At 34.9% G+C, this 26,253-nt stretch overlaps 1 protein-coding gene across 1 annotated transcript; it reads left to right on the top strand.

The window, feature by feature from the left end:
* On the top strand, positions 1–26,253 carry STOML3 (stomatin like 3). The gene is made up of 7 exons (XM_074297497.1): positions 1–232; positions 13,003–13,106; positions 13,194–13,266; positions 16,999–17,079; positions 21,253–21,458; positions 22,543–22,677; positions 25,554–26,253. The coding sequence occupies exons 1-7, from the start codon at positions 181–183 to the stop codon at positions 25,773–25,775; spliced, it is 873 nt and encodes a 290-aa protein (XP_074153598.1). The 5' UTR covers positions 1–180; the 3' UTR covers positions 25,776–26,253.

The raw sequence follows: 26,253 nt of genomic DNA on the forward strand, positions 1-26,253 counted from the left end.
GGAAACAGATTCACTTCACCTGGGTAACTAATCCCTTGGGATCCTCTTGAATGGGAAGAACCATCTCTTCTGTACTCATTCTTCTTTCCTTTCTGACCCTCTCACAGTCACACCTCATCTGTTTTCTGATAACAGATCCCTCCAAAACGACATAGTGATAAAGTCTTCTCTGAGGATGTGATGGATTCTGGGGTGTCCTCCCCTGAAAAACAGGATAAAGAGAATTTAATTGGTAGGTTCCTTTTCTTTCCTCACTTTATAATAGAATAGTGAGTGTTGTAAATGAGTAATGTGGCATAGGTGGAAAGAATCCAGGAGCTGGAGTCTGAGGTTGTAAATTCAAATCCCAATTCTGCTATTTAATATCTATGCTGTCTTGGGAAAATTACTTGATCTCCTTGCATGTCCTCATCTGCATATGGTGGGCTTATACTCCATAGTTTCTAAATTATCTTCTAAATCTATGATCTTATTAGGGACTACTTGAATGTAACATGATTGTGGCATATATTTTACTAACTAAAGAAGCCTGGTTTTTCTCTCATTTAGAACTTTTGAGACTAGTCAGATCAAATCTATAATTTTCCTGATTAGAGGAAGAAAGCTTGTGGATTGCTATGTTTTTGCATCTGTATAAAAACAGTTAAATTTTACATTAATTTTATGGAAAAATTAGTGGCTGATTTCTGCAATGTTTGACAGACATCTGATTATCTTTTGAATGAAAAGAAAAATGAATCATAAGTCAAGACTGATAAAAGGAAAGAAATCTAGAGAATACTTTCTCTATCATGATTGATGTATACTATATGTTGAGAATGAACCCAAATTAAAAACTGGAAAGACCAATATACTTCATTTTTCTAAGAGAAAAAATTGTATTCCCTGGGAAGCTTGCTTGGGTTAAAAAAGCCATTCTCTTGAGATAATTTATTCCACCTTTCTTCATCCCTGAAAAATTGTTCTGACAGATTTCTACTTGTACTTTCTTTCATCCTTTCTTGATCATTGATGTGTTCATTCTAAAGAAAGGAGCAAAGAGAATTAGGAAACATCTCAGTCTGAGTTCCTCCTTAGTTATCTTCTTTTAATCTTTGTAAGATTCACTTTCCCAGTTTAGAATTATCTAAAGGAATTTCAGAAATTATTCAATTTGATCCCCTAATCTTCCAGATAAGGAAACTGGATCAGAGAGCTTGTGACCTAATCAAAGTCAGGTAGTTGGTGTGTGATCTCTGTTACTCTCTTACTGGAATTGTTCAAGTGAAGTTTGAAAGATGCTTTTTCAAGTTTTTTTTGGGCAGGAGGAGGATTATTGGCTTTGTGGTGCCAATTATAACAGGATATGACAATGAAAAGGGTACTGGCTATGGAGTTAGCAGTCCTGGATTTGGACTAAAAGATTTGGGTTCAGATGTTCTCTGATATTTACTATTTGTGTGATCTTGGTCAAATTTCTGTGTCTTTGGGCCTCATCTTTAAAATAAGAGGTTTGAAGTTGATGTCTCTGGGATTTACAGCTTGGAATAGATGATACTATGAATTGAGTTTGTTTTCTGTTCTATCTTTTACAAGCTGTGCAACCTTGGGCTAGCTTGTAAACCTTAGTTTTCTTTCTTTCAAAACAAATATTCTATTGATATGTCCTCTATTTTGTGAAAGGTCTCTTATAACAAAATAAAATGACCAAACAAAACCAAATATGACATAATTTTCTCTGAAAGGAATGCAATATTCCACATCCATAAACATCCTCCCAACTTCCCTATTTAAAAAGAGCATGAACACAAATCTGTTTCTCTCCCTCTCCCCACCCACTAAAAAAGAAAGAAAAGAAAAACACATTTCTTAATGCATAATCAAGCAAAAAATTTCTCTTTTTGGTTTTATACTATAGCTATATATATATATATATATATATATATATATATATATATATATGTATATATACATATATTATATATATACACACACACACATATATATGTAATTGATGTCTCATTCTGCATCTAAGATCTATCACCTTTCTGTTGGAGGTAGATAGCATGTTTCATCATAGAATGAACCATGAAATAATCTCTGAAATCATGCCTACCCATAATTCTTACAGCTTTCAAAGTTATTTGTCTTTATGGGGTTGTTGTTGTATAAATTATTCTCTTGGTTCTGCTCATTTAGCTTCTCACCAGTTTTACTAAAAATCTTTCACAATGTTTATTTTTATAATATTGTTATTACAGTATATATTGTCTTTTTGGTTCTGCTTACTCGCTATCATGTGATATGTCTTTTCTTGTCACTTAGAAATTATCTATTTCTTCATTTCTTAAAGTTCCATCATATTCCATCACATGAACATATTTAGCCATTCCTCAATCAATGTGTATACTTTTAGTTTCCAGGTTTGTTTGTTTGTTTTTGTCACTTCAAAAGTAACGACTATAAACATTTTTTGTATATATATAACCTTTTTCTGTTTATTTTATTTCTTTTTGATATAGGTCTAAAATTAATTGAAGCAAAAACTCAGCAATTTTGGAGGATATAACATAAATTTATACAAATCACGAGTCATCATTCTTTTGTAACACCAATAAAACCATGCAGAGAGAGGAAGAGAAAATACATTTTAAATAACTATAGAATAAACAAAATATATGGGAGTCTATCCATTAAGATACACTCAAGACCTATATAAATATAACTGTAAACCACTGCTTATTGAAATATTGACCTAAATAATGTGAAACACATTCCAATTGCTCATGGACAGGATGTATCAGTACAATAAAAATGATAATGTGAACTAAACGAATATTTAGTCAATATCACACACTTCACCCCTCAAAAAAAAAAACTATTGAAGGATACTTTATAGAATTAGAAAAAAATTATTGAAATTCATTTTGAGGCAAAGAAGTCCAGAGATCTCAAAGGAAATAGCAAAAAGAAGTGAGAATGAAGTGGACCTACCAGTGTCAGATCTTCTTTGAAAACAAAGGAAAACAACAACAATAGCTGTTTGAAACTGAAAAGGGAATAGGTGTCTATATATTAATGTAGGGGAAATTTTTTAAATAAATGTAAAATTGAAGGAAAATTTTCAAACATTGAAGTACTAAATATCTAAGTTCTGTAAGAAAGAGGGCCGTCTGATATCTCTCTTGGGATCCTTGGAGACTAGTCTATTTTCTTTTTTCTGATAGTCACTCCATAAATTTTTGTTGAATATGTTAAACTAAAATATTTCCCCTCTATAAATGAACTCCTTCATCTCTAAGATAAAAGCCTAAAATGGAGGAGAAGGAAGGGAGGAGACTTATAGTTTAATCACACCAGACGCTGAAAACTGTTAACACTTGTTTCTATCATATGTTGGCTGAAGTCTGATTGGTATAAACATTCAGGATTCTTTTGTGAGTGTTTACTGAGAAATCATGAAGGAAGACCCTTGCTATGAATGAGATCACCAAGAACTATAACTTCTGGGCATGCTGGCACATGTATAGAGGTAGTTTTTCATCCAACAAGTTCACAATAGTTGTAGCTATCTGGCAGGCTTCATGAATGTAAAAATCTTTATTTTATGGTTGTTTATTATTTTTAATATAAATTTGAAACTTTTATTTTTAAAGAGAACTTTGAATGATGATTATGTCAACCCAAGAAAGAATGTTTGGTGGTTTTTTTCCCCCCCATTCTCCTCCAAATTAATTTCTATGTTATTTTGAGAGTACCGTTTCAGTTGCTTTTTATTTTAGCTATAAATCAGTTTTCAAGTTATTCCAAAGCAGTGGGGTGAGCAAACTTAGTTGTTGTTTTTTTGTTTGTTTTTTTGCTGAGGCAATTGGGGCTAAGTGACTTTCCCAGAGTCACACAACTAGGAAATGTTAACTGTCTGAGACCGGATTTTAACTAAGGTCCTCTGATTTCACTGCACCATCTAGCTACCCCTGTCTTATTTTCAAAATAAGTTGCACACCAAAAAGTCCTTCCTGAAATTCCAAGACTTCATGTATTCATGAGGATACTTTTATTGCTTTACATTTTCCTCTGTTCTACCCTACATTCTCCTCCACAATTACTACTTGTGTGACCCTGGGCAAATTTGCTTTCCCAACCTCAGTTTCCTCATCTTTATAATAAGGTACCTAAATGATTTCTGACATTATTTCTTGTTCTCAGTCTGTGACCCTACAATTCTATTCTGAGGAAATCTTTTAAATTAATTAAAAAAAAAAAAAAAAAACTTAGGAAGCATCCATTATTGACAAGACACCTCTAGGGACTTGTTGGGGAATAAAAAAATATGAACAGGACATATTCTGTGTTTTCCAGGAGCTTTCATGAATAATGTCCTGTTATTTAGTACTTGAGCTTCCATATCCCATAGGACTAGAAACAGTGTTGAACTGGTCATTTAGAAAAAAATGACAGACAGCTAAGGGACAAAAGGTATACCTTGGTACCCCTGAGACAGACGTGTATTTTCATGTTAACAGAAGTGAAGGGTAGGATCTGAACTGATTGAGGGAGAGCCCACATCAATTAAATTACATAATAATGAGAGTAGCAAGGCAGCCTGGGAGATTAAGAAGACTAAAGAGTTTCTACTTTGTCCTCAAAGACATAGGGAGCTACAGGACATTATTGAGTAGATGAGATCCTGATTCAGACCTGTGGTTCAGGAAAATCACTGGCTTCTGATAGGTAATAGCTGAATGTTCTTTGTGATAACCAACCCAGAAATGTTTGATGACCTTTTTCTTTCTGTCATGTCAGGATACATTTATCAGATTTCTACCTCCCATTAAGCACTAGTAGAAGCTCTAGACAGAATCTTTTATGTTGCCACTATTACTTATTAAGTGATAACTGTGTAAAAAGTAGTTTTAAATCCTAGAGATAAAAAATCACTGTTCCTGTGGAATTTACAATCTAGCTAGGGGAATAAACACATATATAAAGAAGTAAAAATACCTAATTCAATTAAACAAAGAAGTATTATGTGCCTTCTGCTGCATGTTCAATGCAATGTGATTAGAAATGGTCATGTAAAAATGAAAAACAACATAATCCTTGTCCTTAAAGAACTTACATTTTAGTAAGAGAATAAGACCTATCTATACACAAATAATTTTAATGCAAATTAGAATGTTAAGTGTTTTAGAGGAGGCCATATTCAGAGCTGAATTGTACAAATTGAATAGAACATAAGAGAAGCAAATTTGAAATAGAGGAAAGAAAGCCAAGAAAGTACAGGGAGAAAAGATACTTGTCTTATCACCTCCTAGGGTCAGTAAAGGAAGCTTAGGAATAATTAAAGAATTAGAGGGTATCCTTACTTTAGGACTCTCAAGAAGAAGAGTGTGGCTACCAATAGTGATAGCTAGAGAGAAGGCATGCAAGAAGGACATCAACAAAAGGAGTGGAACACATGGCCGTTGGAAAATCATTAGGGACTTTTAGACACTTTCTGTAAAGTGGCAGGCATGGAAACTAGATTACAAAAGATATATATCTTTGCCATTGAGCTCCATCTTATTTTTCTACTCTCCCATGGGCAAAAGTTTTTAAAAAGTAGAAAACAATAAATGCATGTGTGTAGGCATATGTTTACATATGTGCATACATGTATATGTGTATATCTATGTAGACACATATCTCTTAGAATTCAAGGCAAATTTCTAAAACTATACATTGTAGAGAATATGCAAACCTGCATTGGTATGGGGAATTTCTCCACCTAGGATTTCTCCAGACCACAAGTCCTGTCAACATCCTGATCAAGGATCTGGGAAAATTTGAAATGTGTGTTAAGTGTGGGAAAGAATCCCTGAAGAGGCAGAGACTAAAATGACTCAGATAAAAAGGAAAGTTGATGGGCAAGGGATGAAGAATCAAAATCCCAGGAGAAAAGTTTAGCTTTGGAGAGGACAGGACATTTCCTCATTTCCATGAGGGGAGAAGGAAAAGAAAATAAGCAACAAGACTGATAAGTTTTTTTGATATGAATAGGAAGAAACCAAAAGAACTACAACCTTCCTGCTCCCCAAGCTAAGCTACCGACAGATACAAAATTCGTCTTCCTAAAGCACTCTACTTCAGAAGTTCCAACAACCTCCTAGATACTAAGTGAAATAATAATTGTTAATTATTGTTAATAATAGCTGGGATTGATATTGCACTTGATGGTTTGCAGACTGCCTTAAAATATAATATCTCACTTGATCCTCACATTAGGAGACAGGGGCTATTATTATCCCCATTACACATATAAGGACACTAAGGCAGACAAAGGTTAAAATAATTTGTCCAGGATCATATTCTATTCACTTCATAGCTATCTCATAATAATGATCATAGCTTGATTTTAAGATTTTCATCAGAAATGTCTAGTAGCTTCTTAGAAAGATTGTAAAGTGGGAAAATAGCAAGATTGATTCCCATTTCCTTCCCTGAATAATTTTAATCTTCAGATTCAGTCTCTGTTTCTTTGCTCACTGATTTTATCCCAAAGTAAGAAAGACAAGACAAACATGTGCTAGCCAGAGAGCACTTTCCCTCCTGCAGGCAGCTAGAATATGGCCCACTTGGGCAGATCCCACTGGTTCCTGCCCTGCTGATTCCCTGCAGAGCAGAGCCTGGCTGCCTCTCTCTAACGGGATGCTAATGACAAGCTAGGGCACCACCAATTCTCCTAGCAGGAGCAGCCTGGGTAATTTTAATGCTCAGGTGGAATTCTTGGAAGATAACCATGTTCTCCCTTATTCACTTTGCTGTAGGCTTAGAGTGTAACGAAGCTGAGTTCTGTGCTTGGTGATTGATGACGCACGAGTTTGGTGGGACTCCAGGGATCCTCTCATAGGTCAAGGAGGCTTTTGTTTTGTTTTTCCTCAGACATAATAATAATAATAATAATAATAATAATAATAATAATAATAATAATAATAATAATAATAATTGCACATGCAGTACAGAGGGGAAATAGTGGCTCTTACAGAAAAGTCCAAGGTTTGGTCAAGGAGGATATTGGTCTGACTGATTTCCTTTCTGAGCTACCAGAAATCCTGAGAGGACCAAAACTTGTGATGTTTCTATCATCATCATTTATCTTATACTATGTGTCCATCCATCCCCAATTGGAACCTGCAGTTCCAACTATATATCATATGCATAGATTTCATAGGACTTACAGGGAAAGACTTTTAGAGATATTCTAATCCAAAAATCTCTAATTGTACAGAAATCAAGACCCACAGAAATAAATTTATTTGCCCAAGAGATATAATGCAGAAAGACTTATGAATTTGAAGTCATAAGATCTGGTTCAAATTCTCTCTTCTGAGCCTCACTTTCCATAAAGTAGACTTGATTATCTTTGAGGTCCCTTCCCTTGGTTCTCTGTGATAATTCTATGGTCTCTTTAGGAGACTACACAGATTGCACAGGTGGCAAATGACAAAACCAAGATGTAATACAGTAAATTCTACTTAGAAGTAATGAGACATCTCACTTTCCTTTTCATTATCAGTAAATAAAGTTTCATTAAGACCTTCTTTAATGTTACATTGTGGACAAAAGAAGAAATGAAGCAATTCCGTTGTTCACTATTCTATGGGGGGAAGATATGTGCATTAATAACTATTTGTAATATATTTGAATTACTTGTCATCTGGGGAGGGATTAGGGGGAAGGAGAGGAAAATCTGGAATAGAGGGTTTTGCAAAGTTCATTGTTGAAAAGTTATCCATGCATGTGTTTTGAAAATAAAAAAGATAAAATAAAATAAAATAAAATAAAAATACATATGTAAAAATAAATGCAAAGTAATTTGGGGTGTTAGCTGTTAATGCAAAAAGAAATATTTGCACCATCTATGAAGGAAATTAGGGATTTTGAGAAACTGCAAAGTTTTCATAGATTTTATGTGCATTTCTTATCAATTCAGTATTTTCAACTTTTCATTGTTTTCTTTTGCTTAACTTTTTTCTGATTAGTTTTCAATTCTTTTATACATTTGTAAGTTTCTGCATTTTTGTTAACATAGATAGGCTTTATTTGCAAAGCCTTGATTCTCTTTCTTTCTCTTTCTCCATTCATTTTAAAATAATCTCACAAATTTTTTCTTTGTAAACATAGCTTAGCACATTCTTCATTTTCCAGGAATTTTGGCTAACTTACTTTATAATGCTTTACTGTGATGTATTTAGGAACCAAATATTTGTTGAGTTTTCCCTTTTCTTTATCCTTCCTCTTTCATTTTTTTTCCTTTGTCTTTTTTGCTTTTTTAATTTATTGTTTTTATTTTTTATTAATTTTACAATTATAACATTTTTTGACAGTACATATACATAGGTAATTTTTTACAACATTATCCCTTGTACTCCCTTCTGTTCCAAATTTTTCCCCTCCTTCCCTCCACCCTCCTCCCCTAGATGGCAGGCATTCCCATACATATTAAATATCTTATATTATATCCTAGGTACAATATATATGTGCAGAACCGAATTTTGTTGTTGTTGTTATTGCAAAGGAAGAATTGGATTTGGAAGGTAAAAATAACCTGGGGAGGAAAACAAAAAATGCTCACAGTTTACACTCATTTCCCAGTGTTCCTTTTCTGGGTGTACCTGATTCTGTCCATCATTGATCAATTGGAATTGGATTAGCTCTTCTCTATGTTGAAGATATCCACTTCCATCAGAATACATCCTCAAACAGCATCATTGTTGAAGTGTATAATGATCTCCTAGTTCTGCTTGTTTAACTCAGCATCAGTTGATGTAAGTCTCTCCAAGCCTCTCTGTATTTCTCCTGTTGGTCATTTATTACAGAACAATAATATTCATATACCATAATTTACCCAACAATTCTCCAATTGATGGGCATCCATTCATTTTCCAGTTTCTAGCCACTACAAAAAGGGCTGCCACAAACATTTTGGCACATACAGGTCCCTTTCCCTTCTTTAGTATTTCCTTGGGGTATAAGCCCAATAGCAGCAATGCTGGATGAAAGGGTATGCACAGTTTTATAACTTTTTGGGCATAGTTCCAAATTGCTCTCCAGAATGTTTGGATTCGTTCATAACTTCACCAACAATGTATCAGTGTCCCAGTTTTCCCACAGCCCCTCCAACATTCACCATTATTTGTTCCTGTTATCTTAGCCAATCTGACAGGTGTGTAGTGGTATCTCAGAATTGTCTTAATTTGCATTTCTCTGATCAGTAGTGATTTGGAACACTCTTTCATGTGAGTGGATATAGTTTCAATTTCTTCCTCTGAGAATTGTCTGTTCATATCCTTTGACCATTTATCAATTGGAGAATGGCTTGATTTCTTATAAATTAAAGTCAGTTCTCTGTATATTTTGGAGATGAGGCCTTTATCAGAACATTTAACTGCAAAAATGTTTTCCCAATTTGTTACTTTCCTTCTAATCTTGTTTGCATTAGTTTTGTTTGTACAAAATGCTTTTTTAATTTAGCAAAAATAAATATACATTTCCCCTCAACATCTTAGGGGCAGGCTCTCTTCTTTTCTATCTTGGTTTTTAGAAAGAGTGAACTCAGAGTTAGTTCAGTCCCTAGGATCAGTGTTCCCTAATGAGTCCTCATCTCAGTTAAACCTGGGCTGGGTCCCAAAAGTTCCTTGTTCCTTGGAGTAAAAACAAAACGGTATGAAAATTTATTCTAATTATTAATCCTTTTCAAAGCAGTCCCAGTTCTAACCTCATATCTGTGGTTGTTTGTTCTTCATTCTTGAAGAGGACCATGACATCATGGAGGTGATGCCATGACATACTAGTTATTTGATTTTAAGTGAGGGAGGCCTGGGGCAAGGTCACCTGCCTCACTTTCCCTTCCAGAGCCATCTGGGTCCAATGGTCAGATGTAGGTCAGGACCACTGGAGATGGCCCTGGATGAAACGGTAGATGTTGGCCTTTTAAAGCTAAGGTCTTCAACAGGTCTCAATCTGATTAAGTAATTAAGACTAGGTAGAGACTGAATCAAAGAATCTCCTCTTCCATCTAGTAAAAACAAAAATAACCTAACTAAATAAATAAATCTCTAGTGAATAGAGTACCAGCTATGGAATCAGGAAAACTTTAGTTTGAATCTGATCTCAGACACTTACCACTTACTAGCTGTGTGATCCTGGGCAAGTCACTTAACCCAAATTACCTCCAAAACCAAACAAACAAATTATCATCTTAGCATAATCCTTCTTTCTCCTTGAGAGAATGAACCACAGCAATTTAGAATCAATTACAGATTGTCTATATTTACAGAAATGCTTCTCCAAAGTACTTTTATTGAACATTATCACAACTTTCCTTTTTATTGTTTTTCCCTACCGACAATCTTTTATAATGTTCCCTTCCCTTCTTTTCAGTCCTCTCTCCCTGCCTCCTTGACTGTGCTGGAAATTTCATAGTTTTATCACCTATCTTCTTCCCTCTTTGAGAACTCTCTTCCTAATCATAATAAATAGGAATAATAATATTCCTAATACTTGATGCTCCTATTGCATTACCTTAACTCTTTTCCTACTTTTTCTTTCTTTAATACTTGAAATATAACTTTTAAAAAATTTGGACTCATCTCTTTACTCTTCTCTCTGGACTCCAATCTTTCCTTGAAGTTTCCCTCTTGTATCTTTTCCGTTTTTCCCCAGGAAAATTCCCTCCATTGATATGAGTAGGTATTATTATTTCTGTATATCCTTTCCTTTAAAATAAGAGTACTTTTTCTTGAAACTTGGCCCAGCTGTTATATAATAAAAATTATGACGCATCTCATCACAAAGGTCATGCAAAATTCCATTTTTTACCAGAGGAAGTACTGTGTTCTGTGATATCCACATATAGAACATTTTTCCCTAACTGAAAATTATACTCATGATTTATTGTTACATCTTTATTATATATCTTTACATGATAGTATACTGTTACATTATTTTTTATCCTTAAATAAAAACCACCTGATGTATTGTTAACTTTCTTTGCCACAATTGTATTTCGTCCTTGAATCCCAAACCTGTATGCTGTTTTTACTGAAATTGTTAATTCATCAGAATAGATAGGGTACTTCCAAAAATGTAGTTCAGTTTTCTGTTATTTTAAAAACTTAAAACTACTCTAAGACAATGTATTTTAACTGGGTCACAGTGCCTCCTGTATTCCACTGTTTCATTCTTGAATAGAATATCTTTCCTGGAAACATAAGAATCTGCCTCATGTCTCTCAAAGGACCTTTAGTTCCTTTGTAAGCATCCAAACTAACAAAGACTTTAAAAATAGAACAGATTTATTTAAGAAGTAAAGAACAAAGAAATGACCATAGTCCTTAGTAGATAAGTTGAGGAGATACCTCCTAGGGAGCTCTGTTTACCTCCCCAGAGGTTGAGCTCATAGTCCAAGAGAACGCAGTGTATGAATTAGTGAAATCCCTGCATAGTTAAATGTAATTGCCACCCCACTGTATTATAGGTTCAATATTTTTTTATCAGCCTTTGGTAGGTTTTTTAATCTCCAAATAGAAGAAGCAGAAACTTTGGGCTGGTTCACATCTATACATTAGTATCCAGACATATCTCTGTCTCCTTGTTTCAGTACTCCCTAGGGTGGCTTTGTCTGGGTGTGCTAGGCACCTGCCCTTTCCCACATGGCATCTCCAGCTAGAAATTCCTGCTTGATGTTTTCCCATTTGAACCCTTATGCCTTCTATCCATCCCATGCAGGTAATGAGGAAGAGGAGTTGGCTCAGCTTTTATCAGTAGAGGAGCAAAATAACTACTGTAGGAGGAACTAAACCTAACATATTAACATTCATTTTCTCTATGAGAGAACTAAATTCAGGCTTAAGTGCAATGAAACATATAATTCATATAGTAAGCATATATTTTGTGTGGAGCATTATATTAGACAATAATGTATACATATAAATACATACTAAACATTTATTAGACATCTATTGAATGCAGTACATTCATATTACAGTGCATACATATTAATACATGGTAAATTTTATTTGGCATCCATTGTATGCAGACCATTGTGGTAGATAATAATGCACACATATAAATACATGATAAGGAAAAATAAGAAAAGATAGTGCCACAGAGAGCAGAATGTCAAGAAAGGTGAATATAGTTTGACCTGCCACGTGCTGCAGAAAAATCAAGGAGGGTGAATGCTGAAAAAAGATCATTGAAATTTATAATTTAGAAATATTTTGGCGCTAAGTGTGGAAATCAAACAGGAAGTATACCCTTGCTTTCAAGTTAACATTACAAAAGAAACCCCCTCAAAAAATGTTATAGTAGATTAGAAATGGCCATAGACTTAGAAATTGGAGTTCTAGTTCTGTCACTATTGTCTTTATGACTTCAATCAAGTCACTTTAACCTCTGTGAACCTGTTTCCTCATCTGTGAAATAGTATATAGAGTCTGGTATTTCTGTCTGGTAGAAAACTTGAAGCCATTTACTTTTCCATTGTGTATCTATACATTTTATTTTCTTTTCAGAGATCTTATTGTAAAAGTGAAACCTATATTCTCTTATTCCCTTTTCAAATTTCCTCCCTATTTAAATCTTTTGTATTTACTTATTTGTATATGTGTCATATTCCCCCAGTTGAATGTAAGTATCTGAATGGATTTTCTTTTTTTTTTTTTTTTTTGCTTTCATATCCTTAATTCTTAGTACACCACTTCTTATATATACTTAATAAATGTTTTGAAAATTGAATTGAATCAAATTGGGTGTAACATTATCCATCAATTTTATACAATTGTAAGAAAAATGCATTGATAATAAAGCCCTATATGAAAGTGAACTTCTGATTTTGAATAGACTAAACATGTCACTTTAGCAGAATTGGGTGAATCTATCCACTTACATGAATACCATCTCCACTGGATGGCAGCTATTTAAGATGTCAGTGCTCATTAATGGACAATAGCAATAACCTGTTTCCTACTCATTCAATAGATGCCCACAGTAAAACCATTGGGGCTTGTGGATGGTTCCTGGTTTCCCTTTCTTTCCTGTTGATGATTATCACCTTTCCTTTCTCCATATGGATGTGCCTAAAGGTAACACTCTGGGGAAATAATAGGGATTACTTCTAAAAGCTGCTGAATGACAACATTAAAGCTAAATCCACTCTACTATTCTCTTAGATTGTTAAAGAGTATGAACGAGCTGTTGTGTTCCGACTTGGGCGAATCCAAGCAAAAAAAGCAAAAGGACCAGGTAAGAAAAAATATTTCCTGCAGTTAAGCTCTGTTGACAGTTTTGGTAATACCACTCAAAGGTAGGACTCCCTGGAGAATCATAGACACTGAAATGGAAATATTGCGCCCATGAAGTTATTTAAAATGATTGCTAAATGTCCCTTTGAGCTGTTTAGTGGTCTTGTTCAAGCCAAGGGTTTTGATGTCTCTGGGTAAATCATATGGGCTTAACCCATTTTTTTTTTTGCCATTTCCTACTTCCCACTGGACATGTGCCTTTAGGAAAAACAAAAATGACTAGAGAGAGTAAGCTGCTTCTCTTAAACTTTTAACTTTTGGGTAACTAGGTTACAATTCAGAGCTTTGATAAAGGTATGGTCTGGGTCAGACTATTTGAACAGGGTGAATATTACTTTAAGAGGTGCCCTCCTCATAGGACAAATCAAATGAGTGTCAAAGAAGAAAGATATCAAGCAATCAGGACTCCAATTATGAATCCTGGCACTCTGGGCTGATTCATTTAAAGGTATGTATATATGTGTTGGGTAGATGAGATGAGGATAATCTGCTCTGCTTATGTGTCACTATATCAAGGGGGAGTTAGCCCATCTCCCAGGGGATCTAGCACCATTTTTGGTGGCACATGTACAACAATTGCCAAACACTGGGAAGAGGTAGAGGTAAGAAGTTAAAGGTGAGAGGGTGTAATAAACACATATCAAGAGAGAGGCATGTCTTTCAAGGAGGATATCACATATCACATGAAGCTTAGGTTAAAGTGAAATATGGTCTCTGGGATGATGGTCTTAGCTTAATTACAGCTCCATCAGAATACCATCTTAGGAGATTTTCCCAAGAGGCCAAGTAAGTAGAAAAAATTTTTACTTATAAATCTAGTGAAGAATTGTAGCTAAACATCTAATAAATAAATATCTAAATAAATGGAGGATACTTTTATATGTGAGATTTTTACTAAGAGGATAGACACATCCAAATTAATACTAGAATCACCAGAGCGAAAAGAATTATAATTTTACCACCCCCCCTTTCTAAAAATATACTTTGAAAAATCCACAAGGGTACTAAGCCTCAGATTCATAAACTTGTTTTTCTGTTTAAAATTATTTTGATAGCTATATTTCAATATAGTTGGTTTCCTTTGTATTCCTATGTATTTTATTCATTTAAAAATATTATTCTGAGAAGGGGTTTAGTGACTTTACCAGACCAACACATGAAAAAAGGTTCAGAATCTCTGGACCAAAGGTTTAAGAAATGAATTTCTGAGTCTGAAAAAAAGAGGGGGCATAGAACTGCCACAACTAAAATGTGTACTCTAGTTAATCACTCTGGAATAGGGCAACAGAATCATTCTAACTTGGCAGGGTAAGACCGAAAAATAAAACAAAGCTTGATCTGGGGAACAATAGAATAGTTCTCGCATGTAGTATGCTGGAAGGAAAAACCATCTTTTACAAATGAACCTGTTTCTCAGGGGTTTTCATGTCCCAAGTTAACTATGCTCGTCATACATGTCTCTAATGAATTACCTCAGAATGCCATGAGGACCAGTGGGAAGTCATCCAAATTGTTAATGAAAAGACTCCACACTTTGGCTAATTGAAGCTAAACATCACTTTGTATCCCATCTGTTACCTATCACCAACAGAGCAAGTCACCATAAAGCAGTCACTCTCAAGACAAATCACAACAAATGTTGAAAGATCAGGATTTTGTGGAGAATCACAACAAATGTTGAAAGATCAGGATTTTGTGGAGAAAGAAAGAATACCAATAATTCCCCTCCATGCTCCTATCCCCATTGGATTATTAGCCATTTTCATGGTGTTTAGAATCAAAACATATATATATATATAATGTAATATGATAAGAATGGAGCAGTATATCCAATGTGCCCACACCAATTTTTTTTAATGCATTCATTCTGAAAATTCTCTCTCCAAATAAATAAAAAAAATTAATTCATGATAGGAGTGCATTAAATCATCAGTTTAGTAACTGTGAAATTTTTATAAATCCTAGAGGGAACTTTGTGGTGCAGTTAATAGAGCGTTACACCTGAAGTCAGAAAGACTCATTGTTCTGACTTTAAATCTGGCACTTAAACATTAGCTGCGTGACCAAATCACTTAACCCTGTTTGCCTGTTTTCTCATCTGTAAAATGATGTGGGGAATGAAATAGCACACTGTTCCAGTGTTTGGCCAAGAAAACTCCAAATGGAGCCACAAAGAATTAAACATAACTGAAACAACTCACCAGAAACAAAATAAATCCTCACACAGGCATCCCAATAAATAGTGAGGGGGCACTTCAGTGTAGTAGAAAAGCAATGAACTTGGAGTCCAAAGTCATGGGTTCAAATTGTGATTCTTATTAGCAGAACCATAATTAGGGTAATGAGCTAGGTACTAAGTACTAAAACTTAGTACCAGGACAGGACATTCAGGAAACCCAGGAAGGACTATCGGGCTATGTTCCTTCTCCTACCTGACTCCAGCATCACAGTGGTAGTAGAAACATAGGCTTCCTCTCTTTTTACCAACTAAAAATCTCATGGTATCCTGACAGACAATCCATAAGCATACTCTGCCATTTCTACTTGCTCTCGAAGCAAAAACGGTTAATCATAGTTTTTATTAAGTGTGCAATGTTGGACAAGTTGCTTTACTTTTTATGGTTTAATTAGCTGACATGGAAAATGGAGCCAATTTCCTCAAGGTTTAGCATGCCCCAAATCAAGCTCTTTTATCTATTGTCTAAGCAGTTTCAACTTTTTGTGAATCAGACCCAAAGCCACCTTCATCTAACCAGCAAATGTTAGTAGAAGACCCCAAATCATGTCTTTCTTTTTAATTTCTTGATTCTTATTTAAGAAGCTTCTTTTCTTTAAATGAACTCTTCTCTTTCTGTTGTACATGTATATTGGCTGCAAGTCAGTCAATAGTTTTCAGAGTACAGCAGAGTACTGCAGAGTACAGCAAAACATACTAGGAGATTCACTTGCCCAAGCTGGAGAGGCAGAGTAGAAAAAGCAACATTTCATTTGCATCCCTGCCAGTAACAAAATCATTATGCTCCATATGCTTTTCAATGATTTGTGAAAAGCGTGTAAATCTTTATAAATCTTAAAATGCTATGTAAATATAAACTACTATTATTCTAGCATGTTATTTTGCTTCTTTTGATTAAAATATATAAATGAAAAAGAAATTACAGATATCATTTCCCGCTCAGGAGGCTTAAAGTAAAAGACAACTGTGGAAGAACCTTAATTCTGTAATAAAATGGGGATTTAGGGAATGTAGACTATCAGAAAGGTTTCCACAGTCATGTTCTTCTATTGAATATAGTGGTGATTGAGAAAGAATTTTCCATAGAAACAGTCTATTGTACTAAAGGCCAGTAATATGCTGTTCATATGGATTTATAATGAAATATTTCCTCAGATAGTTATCATTAAAATTATTCTGGAGTTCTAGAAAGCAGAAATCCCCAAACCAGGAAGAAAGTATCAAAATAAATTTTAGGGATCTTTGGTGGCCATAGTCAATAAAACAATGGTTGATATAAGAAAGTCATGGGAGCTTTTGGAATCCCAATTTAACTTCAAGGGATTTGTTGATGTGGCTGTTTGCTTAAATACACACATGCACACATGCACATACACACACATACATATATGTTGAATACCCAGAAAAACATTTTGAAATATGCCTTCTTTTTAATAGGTCTGATCCTGGTGCTACCATGTGTAGATGTTTTTGTCAAAGTTGATCTCCGAACTGTTACCTGCAACATCCCCCCACAAGAGTACCAATCATTCAGGATTAATTTTTCTTAGTAACACAAAGTCAAATTCTTCTAATATATTGAAATTTCTAGAAGCTTTTCTTAACTTGATTGGGCAATTTTACTTTCATAAAGTCTTCAACCACTGCATTGTCTTTTTAAGTTTGCTTGAGAATATACCAATCGCAAGGTAATAAATGCAACATGGCTTCTACCCATTATTGCTTTGTCAACGTTTGACATCCATAGCTCTTGTGAATTTCAAAGGTTCTTTCTGTTCTTTTGAATGAAAGAAAAAAGCATTTATTAAACTTGTCATATAAAAAGCACTGTGCTAAGAGCTGGGGATATAAGTAAGACAATCCTTGCTTTCAAGGAACACACATTCTAATGATGGGGAGATATGTATATAGAAGGTTTTGGCTACAAGTCAGCCAATAATTTTCAAAGTATATCAGAAGAGCAGGTGATACTATATCATCATTAATATTATTTCCACTGATAAAATCATAGATATCTTATTGACTATTTAATAGTGCCAAGGATTTTGTCAACAAAAACTTTCTTTTCTGGGTTGTAAGTAAATGTAGTTGTTGCAAATTACAGCAATTATAGAAGGAGTTTCAACTATCTCTGCAGAGATCGTTTCCCAGGATGATAGCTGAGGCTGGGAGCAGCATGACCAGTGACCAGAGAGGGTAATACTATTTTCAGGACTTTGTTGGCCTTACTTAACATCTGCTGGCTCAATAATTAGTATTGGGGTGGAAAGGAATTTGACCTCCTCCACAGAAATTTCTGAGTCATGGCAACAGAACCTATGGGGCTGGAAGCTGGGCCAATGGTGAAGAGTCATTGCTATTCCCAACACTGTTGGGTTCAGGATTCTAGAATCTTTTATATAAAGATCCAACAAGATTAAGAGTAGGACAAAAGAATCAATTGCAGATAGGAATAAAAAGATAATAGGACCCTAGAGAAAGACAATTAGAAAGGAGAAAAAAAATACATAGTTATCAGTCAATAGTTTCCTTTCTCATTTGTTAAATTAATATAGGAAATATTAGATTTCCACAGAAATTGAAATTGGAGAAATACAAAACACTTTACACAAATTAGGAGTTAATTTATAATTAGAACTTCTAAAATATAGGACATTTTTTAAAAATTTCAAATAAATTTTTTTAGAATCATAATATTTTAGATCTGGAAGGAATTTTAGGGATCACCTAATCTCTCTCTCTCTCTCTCTCTCTCTCTCTCTCTCTCTCTCTCTCTCTCTCTCTATATATATATATATATATATATATATATATATATATATACACATACACACATATAACTTTCTATCTATCTATATCTATATGTGTATATGCTTACACAAGTGAGAAAAATAATGTCCATGGATCATCTAATTTATCTACTTATTTATACATAGAGATATATAGATAGAGATCTATTTATCTATTTCTCTATGTAAATGAGAAAACAAATGTCCAGGGAAATGAAGTGATTTGTTTAAAGTCCTAGAATCAATTAAGGACAGATCCCGGTTGGACCCCCATGCCCAGTCTAGTACTTTTTACCCTTCAGTGGCAAATAGTCACTGCCTCTCTGAGTATCTTCTCATCTGCTAAATGGAGCTAATATTAAGTAATTTACCTCACCTGGTTGTTTGATGAAAGCACTTTTCGAATCTTAAGGTACCATAGAAATGTGAGTTATTTTTGACTGAGTGAAGTTTTCTTGCAACTGTGCTCTGATGTTTGCTCCATGAAGGTGATTCTGAGGTCACAAAATTACAGAATTTTAGAATTGAAAGTGATCTCAGTAGTCATTTAGTTTTTACCTATATGTAAAAAAAAATCCCTACTACAATATAGAATTATTGTATCATTGCTCTATACTTAAAACAGATCTTGGAGGCATGACAAGTGCTGACAAATAGTCACTCAGCTTCAGCTTGGAAATGAGGAAGACCCATCTTATTTGAGGCAAATCATTCTACTTGAATGACTGTAATTATTGGAATTTTCCCCTGATGTTTAGCCTAAGTTAGCCATGGAAATTTCTACCCATTGCTCTGATTCCTATGGGGTGAAACTGAACTTTTTCCTTTTGAACCTTTTCCATATGACAGTAATTTTAAGTATTTGAAGATGTTTCTCAACCTTCTCCATCCTCATCCCAAGTTTTTCTCACCTTCATCAGCAAGTTAAACATGGTTAATTCCTTCATTTTATTCTAACATGAAATCACAGTCTTTCTTTCACCATTGTGGTTTCTCTCCTTTGGACTTTTTCAGTGTATCAATATCCTTTTTAATCTTATTTTTAATTAGTATCTTTCTTAAACCATGAGCCCAAACTTGAACTCAGTATTATAGATAAATATAGATAGCAGAGTACAATGGAATTATTAACTCCATATTGCTGGAAGGTCTGACCCTTTCCCTTCAATGGAGCTCTGATCACATTAACTTAAATTCGAAAAGGTGTACAAAAAAGAGGACAAATTCTGGAAAGTTCTCTCCAGGTGGAAAGTTACCAGAATCAGCATATAAGTGGTCCCAGGACTAGCCAGGCTAATTTTACCACCTGATTGATTGTAGAATATTTTTTCATGTTACTCATGGCAATCTGTGAAAATCAGCAATAAATAATTGATAAAATAGCATCTGTAGTAGTAGAGGGAATATAGTAGTAGAGTGTTACAATTACAATTGAAGTATTACAGGATAAAACTTATAGGGATGTTTGTCATTCAAAAAAATAATATTCTATTTGGTAAACAGGGAACTCTCCTCCACTTTTGAAAAACAATTTCTTCAATATGCTTTGAGAGGAATTGAATAAAAATACAGAAGTTGTCTCTGAAAGAAAACTTTTAAAACTTCCCCTAACTTTTACCCAAGCAATAATAACAATATTAATAACATTTTCCCACCTTAGGAAGTTTTCTGATTTTTTGTGTTGTCTTTTTTGTTTTTATTTTTGTTCTTTCCAAATATATAGAATGTCTCTGAAAAGCAAACAAGTAAACTTGAGCAGTTTCAGTAATTTCTTTCTTGATTCCTAATTCAAGACATTTTAAATGAATTTAGCTCTGAGACCTATAATCTAGAAGCAAAACTAAGGTTTTCTAAACTCTCTGAATCCAAATCAGAAAATCACATGTGGATTAATAGGAAAACTAGGGCAACAGAAGGTTGCCCCATGGCAGGCTAGGATGTCTCCTTTGCTATGTCTGTTCTTCAAGTGGGCAATGAGTTTGCTTATTCCCTAAAATAATAATAATAAAAAAAAAAGTACTATCAAAACTGGAATGTTTTTCACCTTTTTTGGGGAAAAACCTCTATTTTTGTGAGATAGCATTTTTCAGTTTCTTCCTTGACGTTACATACTGGGGAATCTTATCTACAAAATACCAAAATAAGAGGCCAATTCAATCCAAATCTATCTCACCTCTCTGGGGGAAACCTTTTCTTTTAGCCAAAAATGCAGCATGATCTTTAGTGCCACCTTATGGCCTTAATAAGCAACTTTAAATGTATCTACGTTTTGAAGCTGCAAAACTGTTTCTTGAATTGATAAATTAAGTATCAAATGCTGGAATCAGGAAAACTTGTTTTATATCTCTTAATGGACCCATAAAAATTAAATAATATTGTTATGACTTATTATTGTTTTGAAGTAGAATGATTTACCATGAAAATGAAATTCACCAACTCTAGACCATGTACATAATGTGATATGTTATAACCAAACTAGAAGCCAGATTATCTGAATTTAGCTAGTTGTGCAAGCTTAGATTTAAATCAATTAATTAATCTCTCTGTAACTTAGATCCTTTATTAGTTAAATGAGATTAGAATATGACTTCTCAAAATCCCTTCCAGCTCCAAAATTCTACAAATATACACATTCTCTCTGTCTGTCTGTCTGTCTCTCTCTGTGTCTCTGTCTCTGTCTGTCTGTCTACCTGTCTCTCTCTCCTTTTTCTTTTTCCTGCAAAATTGGTTACCAAGGTAGTAGATAGAGGAGAAGAAAAGGGATAGAAAATTGTTAGGAAATATAGAAGCTTGAAATTCAGCTGTTCTAACCCACAAATCTGGATGAAAGACTAAAATCACATGACCTCTTATAAAAATACAGAATCAGAAAAGCTTGATGTTTTCTCTCTTCTTTTTGAACAGATCCTCACCAGAGATTCTGTAACTACCCAAGTGGATGGAGTAGTCTACTATCGAATCCACAGTGCTGTTTCTGCTGTGGCTAATGTCAATGATGTTCACCAGGCCACCTTCTTACTAGCCCAGACCACTTTGAGGAATGTCTTAGGGACACAGACTTTGTCCCAAATCTTAGCTGGCAGAGAAGTCATTGCTCATAGCATCCAAGTAAGTATAGACAGAATCAACAATCTGCATTTTATACTTTGAGTAGTCTTCTCTCTCTCTCTCTCTCTCTCTCTCTCTCTCTCTCTCTCTCTCTCTCTCTCTCTCTCTCTCTCACACACACACACACACACACACACACACACACACACACACACACACATCTTTCTCTGTTTCTCTCTCACTTTACCTCTATTTATCCATATATTCATATATAAGATAAGTGGTTTTCAGGTCCATAGGCTTCATTCTGGAGTTTTTTCCCTCTTTCCTAATCATAAAGTCTATTGGGGAAGGATTATGAAAATGGATAGTTCCAATGATTTTTCAGACCTTAATGTTTCATTTATTTCATTTAAAATTATAAATTAAGGACTACCCAAGAAGCAATGATGAGATGGTATATAGATAAGAGTATCAGATTCAGAGTCACAAAGTAACTCTGGGCAAGTCACCTAACTTAATTCAGCCTTAGCTTTTTTTAATCTTCTGTAAAGTGGGGATAATAAGATCTTAATCCTTTCAGGAAACCCTTTATCTTTAAAGTGTCTTGCAAAACTTTAAGCATTACATAAACATTAGTTGTTCTGAAGAAGTTTTTAATTTCTTTTATTTTCATTATTTCAGGGTAAACTATTATAGAGATTTACTCTGTGACTTGTGAATTATTCTTAATGGTTTGCCCACTTGGAAGAGATTAGGAAAGTTTAGGATGAGTTAGGAAAAGAGGAACAAAGGAAGCAGAGAGCTTCAACGCCTTAAATAACTTTCCTTGTGGCCTGATATTTGTGAAAAGTATTCAAAACTGAATGTTGAGCATTATCCTGCAGGACAATTTAGATCACATTAGTCCTTCCAAGAATCAGCCCAGTGAAATTTCAACCTTTTTGAAAAATTTCTTAGTCATAAACCAAACTGAATCAGATAAAGTAATAATGAGGCTGCCAAACCTAAAGAGGGGTAATAAGTAATAAAGGAGAAAAAAAGGAGGGGAATAATTCTTGTAAGTATAGAGCTCGTGAAAAATACACCCACTTGGTGATATATCTTCTGATAGGCATTGTTCTTTCTCTTGTTTCTGAAACAGACACTACTTGATGATGCTACTGAGCTGTGGGGTATCCAGGTGGCCCGAGTGGAAATAAAGGATGTCCGGATCCCCTTGCAGTTGCAAAGGTCAATGGCGGCAGAAGCTGAGGCCACACGGGAGGCTAGAGCCAAGGTAAGGGCCATTCATTTTTAGCAGCCAGTCTCCAATTTGAGGATCATGGAGAAAATGAAACAAATTGATGGTATGATGAAAAGTAATTCTACTATTTAACTGTGTGACCCTCAGCAAGCCTCTTAATTTCACCTCAGTTTGATTATCTGAATTGGGGATAACAATAATACAACCTCTCAGGATTATTGTGAGGATCAAATGAGATAACATGTAAATTGATCTGCAAACCCTAAAGTGCTACATAAATGTTAGCTATTTTTGATATTCTTAATTGTAACATGCCCTCCTAGCAGTTACAATTACTGTCTACCCTATGCCCAACAGAGTACCTTTGACCACTGACCTTTGCAGTATCAACTCTACCCGGCTTGCTTCCTCTTGAGGCCTTCAAAAGTCTCTGGCCATGATTTCTTGAGTCTATAGTTTAATAACCGGTAGCATGCTCAAGAACAGCCATGTGTAATCTTAAAAGCCTTTATTATACCTACTCACATAATGCCCTGACTTGTTAGCTCCTAGTGAACACCTGGCCTGAAGACCCACATGTTCACTACCAAACTCCTTACCTCTCTGGGCTATCCATCAGTTTGGCTCAGCTACCCCAGGCTAGGGAGGCAGGTTAAGGAGAGCGACTGGCTGCAAGTAGTGGGCTTATAAAGGGCCTGTGAGGTCACACACACAGCCAACCAGCAAGAGAGCCGTCATCCATTACGAAGCTATCTCAATATGGCCAGGATCCCACCCACAGGGCAGTCCTATATCCACAGAGATTACTTCTGGGCCACTCAAATCTCCTATTGCACTGTGGCCGCCCATTTAAAGGACCCTTGCAATTCCCTTCTCTTGTTTTATGGAAACCGTATCCTTACACTTAATAAAGTGCTTAATAAAAATTTGCCTCTGGGCCTGGAGAAAATGAAGTCTAGCACTACTTAAAGAAATGTTACACAGATAGCATAAGAGATAAAAATACTCACTAATATTAACACCTAAACAGAGGTCTAGTCACAACTAGTTTCTTACATTTTTCCTGTATCTGATACAATTGGTTACTCAGAGGATGAAGGTTCAAACAATTCATTTAAAAATCATATTCTTGTGGAGGATACTTGTATCCCCTCCAACTGCAAAAGCAGTTTCCAAGGTAGTTAAAAAAACTTTTCAGAGAAAGAACAAACAAAAGCCATCTATTGAGAAGGTCAAAAGCAATGTGTTTTATGGAGCAGAGCTTTTAAACTTTTTTCCTCTCATGATCCTTTTTTTGCCTGAGAAATTTTTAGATGACCCCAGATACATAGGTATATAAAATAATAATATAAATCAAAAATTTATTGATAATAAATCATAATTTTGCAACCCCTACATTCAATTATTAGACTCCATATAGGGTTATGAACCATAGTTTAAGAATCTGGACTCTAGAATCCTAAGACCTCATTGCTAAAGTCTTAGAAGGGACTTTATGTCCTCCTTTTCTGAGAGACCCTCTACTGGCTTCCAGATCAGTCCACCCAAGAACAAAATTAAATTATACTGCTCCACATCTGCTCCATAACTTCTTTGCTCAACATAGTCTAGACTAGAATGGTTAGGAAATTGGGAGCAAACTCAAGCCTCTCCAATTCTACCACTTTTTTGTGGTTTGTATTCTGTATTCCTAGGAACTAAAGAGTATAGAAGCCCTCCTACCTCTTTGCATGTTTTTATTGTAAAACAAATAATTCTGTGATCTTTCTTTACTATAAATCTGGTGTGTGATTAGCTGAGTGTCTGAGTAGCTGAACCCCAGCTATTTCAAAGTATTGAGTTTGTACATCAAAAGTAGGGAAACACTGTAGTGCAGTAGCAATGACAAATACTTGTGAATCAAGTTCCTGAACAATTCTTGTTTATTTAAAAAATTGTGTTTACTTATTTATTTCTACATCACCATATATTTTCTCCTCCTCTAGCCAGAGAGCTAGAAATAAATACAATAAACAAATGAAATACACAAAGAATTAAATAAAAAAGAGAATGGTTTGGAGAGAGGTCAAGGAAATTGAGAAATAAAAGACCCTTCCTGCCAAGTAGTTCTTAAGCTTCACTTAAATATTTTTATTCACTTTTAACATACAGTCCAATTTAACCATTAAGTATTTTTTTTCAATACCTATGTGTGCAAGACACCATACTAGGTGTTAGGAACATGAAGACAAAATGGAAAAACATATTTATTGCCAAGAACCATAGAATTCATGGACTATGACTAAGGGTCTTTTAGATTCTTAACTTGATCACATTAACCAAACTACAAGGCCATGCCTTCTAAGATCTACTCTTTATCCTTACCAGGCCTCTCTTTATTGCAAACCTCATAAGAATCATGAGCTATGACTTAGAGTCTCTGCTTACTTCTAGCCCATCCAAGACTCAACGTTACTATTTAGGGGTTCTTTCCAATCTTCTGGCTATAACCCTAAGGTTTGCGTCCCTCCTAGGAATCCCTTAATGACTACTATTCTAGATCCACCAACTACAGCTCGGTTCCTCTTGAGGTCCATCTCTACATCTGCCCATTTCTACCGTTTCAGGACAAGGATAGTATCCTCTAGGAATCAGAAGTACCCATTTCTCTTCATGATTAAAAGTAAACAGAATTTGAATTAGATCTTGTAATGTGAGATGTCAGCAACAAGATAAAAAAAAAAAACATTCCTTAGAATAAATGATCAAAGGAATAAGTCTCTATCTTCTAGTCATCTCTTTGTAAAATAATACCAAAGATGGAACAGAGGTGATTCCTAAGTGGCCCAGCAATGAGCTAATGGAAACTTATGAATAAAATTCAGAGACACAGTTGTAAATGTTGCTTTTATGTTCCTTTGCTACTTTAGGTGCTGGCAGCAGAAGGAGAGATGAATGCTTCTAAATCACTGAAGTCAGCCTCCATGGTATTGTCTGAATCACCTATAGCTCTTCAGCTGCGCTATCTGCAAACTTTAGCTACTGTGGCAACAGAGAAGAATTCCACCATTGTCTTCCCTCTGCCCATGAATATACTAGAAGGCATAGGCAATGTCAGCCAAAATGATCATAAGAAAAAAACAGAAAGATAGAGACTGTCAATTCCCTGGCTTAGCCCCATTGCTCAGAGAGGTCCAATCTGCTTTAGTAGAGAAACAGATAATTGAACATTTAGGATCCATTAAAACTCAAATTAAGTAATAAGTAACCCCATAGCTGATATAGATGTAACAAGGAAAGATGACTTAGATTCTAAAGTGCTTTTAAAATGGCTGTCAGGAGTAAGGGGTTGGGGAGCTGGGAAGTAGCAAAAATGGTGAGGAACATGTAGGGTTTTCATTCCAGTGTGGTAACTAGATTTTCCATGAACATTAGCAGGAACCTTTTCAGAATAGATGAGGCTCACTTTTGTCATTAAGATCTTTGTTCCTTCAGGTACAGTAGAAAGTTCAAGTAATTTATAAAATGATAGGTGCTATATTTCTACTTGATCACTTCTCAATAATTCCAAATTAGTTGTATGTTAAGCATCCTCAAATAATAATAATAAACATTGCAATTTCCTCTCAA

Source organism: Sminthopsis crassicaudata, chromosome 3 (genome assembly GCF_048593235.1).
Source record: "Sminthopsis crassicaudata isolate SCR6 chromosome 3, ASM4859323v1, whole genome shotgun sequence".
Lineage (NCBI taxonomy): Eukaryota > Metazoa > Chordata > Mammalia > Dasyuromorphia > Dasyuridae > Sminthopsis > Sminthopsis crassicaudata.